Here is a 4,094-nt window from a genome sequence, read left to right as displayed (position 1 = left end):
CCAGCAGCCCCAAGCCCCCTCCTCTAGAATTCACACGGATCTCAAAAATAAAAGAACTTTATTGCATCTCTTCCTTGTTGAGGGCAGTTCAAACCGGAGTTGGTCTGAGAGCTCTCTCTGGAAAGAAACCTGGGACCCCAGGGAGAATGTTAAAGGCTGACCCAGAACCAGGGCCTGTCCCCTCAGCTCCACCTGTGCTGAGCAGAAGTTTGGGATGGGAGGGCTGGTTCTCACCTGCGTCCGCCAGCATAGCCAGGTTCTGGCTCAGCGTCTTCTCCCTGAGAAGCACGAGAAACAAGGAACTCCGCGTGCCAGCTTCCCACTCCCCTGGTCACTCCCCCTCCCAGCCCCTGGCCTGCACTCACCTCCTCTTCCTCTTCCTGTGCAGGTACTTCCTGGTCACTGCCAGCATTATGAAAGCCATGGGTACCAGCATGCCCAGTAGCACGGCCACCAGGTTGGACGCTTCTGGGGTGCAGGGAAAGGAAACCGAGAGGTGGAGTGAGGGATTGGGGGGTCAGGGAGGAGGTGTTCCCTTTACGTCTTCGGTTGTCCCCCTCAGTGGACATCTCTGGGGGTGGCTGGTTCACGACCTTAGCTGCCACCCCCCTTCAAGAACCCTGTCTGGTTCTGGACACTCCCATAAGGCTTTGGGTGGCTCCTCCAGCCGGCCGCTGTCCTCTGGAGACCCACACAGAACCTTCACGTCTGCCTGTGTCTCTCAAAATGTAACCCTGCAATCTCTTTCCTCCACCACCCAGGGGCTTCCTAAAATGCAGATTCGGGTCCATTCCAGCCCTCTGGAGTCCCTCTGTGGGATAGGTCCCGGGATGTCTCACCAAGCCACCCCTCCCACCCCAGGCTTACTATAGCTCCTCCTCACTGGTGCCCAGTCCATGCTGACTCACAGCGACCCCACAGGACAGGGTAGAGCTACAGTTTCCAAGACTGGAACTGTTTACGGGAGTAGAAAGCCTTATCTTACTCCCCCTGGAGCTGACTGCTGGTTTCAAACTGCAGACCTTGCAGCTCGCAGCCCAGTGCGTCATCGCCGCGCAGCCAGACTTAGGCAAGATAAAGCACGTTGAAGAACCACTGGCCCAGAGGGTCAAGGAAATCCAGGTGTTGGATAGGGAAAGATATGAACAGGTGTGGAGGGGTGCAAGATGGGGAAGTATCAGGGGTGAAGCATTCAGGTCACAGAAGTGGGGATCTGGGGCTGAGAAAAAGGGGACTGGGGCAAAGGGTAGGAGGTGGGTGTGAGGGCACTCACATCCCTTGAGAATCCTTGTCTTGCGAACTCTGGCATCGAAACATTAACACCTACCCTCCCCTGCTCCAAGGAGTCCTGATGGTGTGGTGCTCACACATTGGGCTGCTAACCCCTAGGTTAGTAGTTCGAAACTCAGCGCTCGGAGGGAAAAAAAGACAAGGCTTTCTGCTCATGGAAGTCTTGGGGACCTACAGGGCAGTTCCAGCCTGTCCTGTGGGGTCACTGAGTCTGCATGGACACGAAGGCCGTGAGTTGGGCTTCCTCCTGTCAGGAGTCTAGGAAGCTCACAGGGGCAGTTCTAACCTATCCCATGGGGCCGCTTAGACGTTGGCATTGACTTGGCGGCGGCCAAGCGGTATAACTGCCTGGCAGCTGCTGGTGGGAGGAGCTATGATGGGGCTCTCACCTGGCTTCTCGGGGGGTGGAGTGTCCCGAGGCTCTGTGCAGCGGTCTCCCCCATAACCAGGCACACACTCACAGGTGAAAGTGGCACCCTGCTCCTGACACCGCCCATCGTTCTGACAGGGGTTCTGTAGACACGGGCTTTCTGCACGGATGGAAGGGGTTTTGAGAAAAGCCCCAAGGTCAGCACCTGACCACCCCCCGCCACCCCCAGATCTGTCAGGACACTCATATCAATACCCAAACCCTAGCTCAATAAAACTATGAAGCAAACCAACAACCCAAACCATCTATCGAATTGAGTCTGACTCAAAACAACCCTACAGAACAAAACAGAACTGCTCCTTAGGATTTCAGGGACTGTAAGTAGATATTTTTTTAGACTGTAAATCTTTACCAGAGCAGGAGAGCCTCATCTTTGGCCCTTGGAGCTACTGGAGGGTTTGAACTACCAGCCTTGAGGTTAGAAGCCCAACCCTTAACTTGCTGCACCACATGGCTCCTTCAGGACACTCGTGACCAGGGAGAAGCCTGGCCAGGGCCCAGCGAAGGAAGCAGTGGCATGTGGCTAGGCGTGTCTGGCCAGAGGCCAGTGGACCTGGCTCTGCCCTGGGCTTTGGGGAAATTGCTGACCCTCTCTGGACTCCCGTCTCTCCTCTCCATGGGGAAGACATGGTCACTAGCCAGCGCTTAAAGCGGGTAACGGGGACCTAAGAATAGGATGGCACAGGGCCAGGCAGTGTTCCCTTCTGTTGGGCATGAGTCGGAACCGACTGATTGGCACCTGACCACAAGGACAGGGACACGACCGAGCTCCGTGCTTGGCCAAGTGGCTGCTGAGCGGACGGCACGCCTTTTCCCTCTGCCCCTCCCTAAAAAGGAAGGGACCCAGCCCCAAAGAGCAGGTTCAACAGCACAGGCATTCTGACATCTGTGTGGAGAAGTCCCAGGCCTGGCACAGGGTAGGGGGTTCGCTTGCAGTCCAGGAGGGGGAGAACCAGGCCCACCTCGGAAGCAGCCGCGGGTGTGGTTCCCCAGGGTGCAGACTTCCCCGGCTCCACAGCTGAAGGGATCACACAGCAGGAGCCCCGAGCTGGCACAGGTACAGCGCTGGGAACAGTTCTGGGTCACAAAGCTGTCACCTCGCTGGGAAAGGAAGAAGGGTCGGGAACAGAAGGTCTGGTCTTTGTCCCTAACCTGGGTCTGCGTTCACACCTCTGCTGCCCCCGCCCCACCCAGGTCCCTGTGCGCCCAGCCCGGACCTGGTAGTACACGCCGTCACTGACGCAGCCGCAGTCGGCCAAGGGGAGGCTGTGAGCCCCGCTGTAGACATAGCCGGGCAGGCTGGCGCAGCCTTCCACACAGGGGCCCTCGCAGTCCTGGGGGGCCACTGGGTTGGCGCAGGAGGCCGGGCAGGGGGTCATGCAGCTCTGATACTCGGTATTGGCTGGACACTCCATGGCTGAGGGGACAGAGACACGGTCAGAAGGTGGACAGGCCGGACTGGCCCAAAGGGTCTGGGCTATATGAGGTCGAAAGATGGCAGAGGGGACAGGAAAAGAGCACAGAGGTGGTCACAGACAGGGAGGCAGGAGCTGTGGGCAGCTTGATGCATTTTTGGGGGTGGGGGGGTCCTCCCCAGCCTGTGCAGCAAGAGGAGGAGCAAGGCTGGGCTTGGGAGAGGAGGAGGAGCTTAGCCAAGGCATGAGGAGATGGGGGTGGGGCTTCCCAGGTGGAAAGGACATCCTGCTTGGTAAAGTAGAGGATCAGCCAAAAAAAAAAAAGACCCTCGTGAATCGGATTGACAAAGTGACTGCAACAATGGGCTCCCAAAAGAGCCCAAACTAAGTGCCCTGGGGCCATTCTGACCCGTGGTGACCCCAGAGGTCAGTGTAGCACGGCTTCCTGAGACTGTAAAGCTTCACAGGAGTAGCAAGCCTCGTTTTTCTCCCAGGGAGCGGCTGCTGGTTTGGAACAGCTGCCCATGCAATTAGCAGCCCCATGTAACCACTATGCCACCAAGGCTCCCATGGGCTCAAACCTAACAGCCTCGGGGAAAGACGGCCCAGGACAGGGCAGTGTCTCTGTGCTGTGCACTGGGCCACTATGAGTCGAAACCCACGGGGAGGCACCTCACCACAACCAAGACTGGGAGCAGAGCAAGAATCCAGTTGAAAGAAGGTCTTGATCTTCAAGTGGGAATTGGGGAGCCCCGCGAGGAAGCCAGACGGGGCCATGGGAGGGAGTCAGAAAGGCGTGGAGGGGAGAAATGGCAGATGGTGTCAGGGGCCAGTGCCCGGGGAAGGGCAGTGCCTCACCACAGCCAGTACGGTTGCGCCAGCCGGCCAGGGGGGCGCCCGCCTCCTGGCAGATGAAGGCGTACCCACTGAGCACCTGGCAGCGCCGCTCCTCCCACTCC

At 58.2% G+C, this 4,094-nt stretch overlaps 1 protein-coding gene across 1 annotated transcript in view; it reads right to left on the bottom strand.

The window, feature by feature from the left end:
* Positions 1-41: 41 nt before the first annotated feature.
* The window catches only part of ZAN (zonadhesin), a 42,486-nt gene continuing 38,433 nt past the window's right edge, over positions 42-4,094 (bottom strand). The window contains 6 exon segments of the mRNA XM_045284606.1: positions 42-278; positions 366-468; positions 1,680-1,820; positions 2,683-2,821; positions 2,938-3,137; positions 3,994-4,090. Of these exon segments, the coding sequence (XP_045140541.1) occupies positions 89-278; positions 366-468; positions 1,680-1,820; positions 2,683-2,821; positions 2,938-3,137; positions 3,994-4,090 (870 nt within the window). The 3' untranslated portion in view covers positions 42-88.

The sequence above is a fragment of the Echinops telfairi genome, unplaced genomic scaffold, assembly GCF_000313985.2.
Source record: "Echinops telfairi isolate 266 unplaced genomic scaffold, ASM31398v2 ScPeMD7_5;HRSCAF=22, whole genome shotgun sequence".
NCBI classification, from domain to species: Eukaryota; Metazoa; Chordata; class Mammalia; order Afrosoricida; family Tenrecidae; genus Echinops; species Echinops telfairi.
This window is presented reverse-complemented; position numbering and strand designations above follow the sequence as displayed.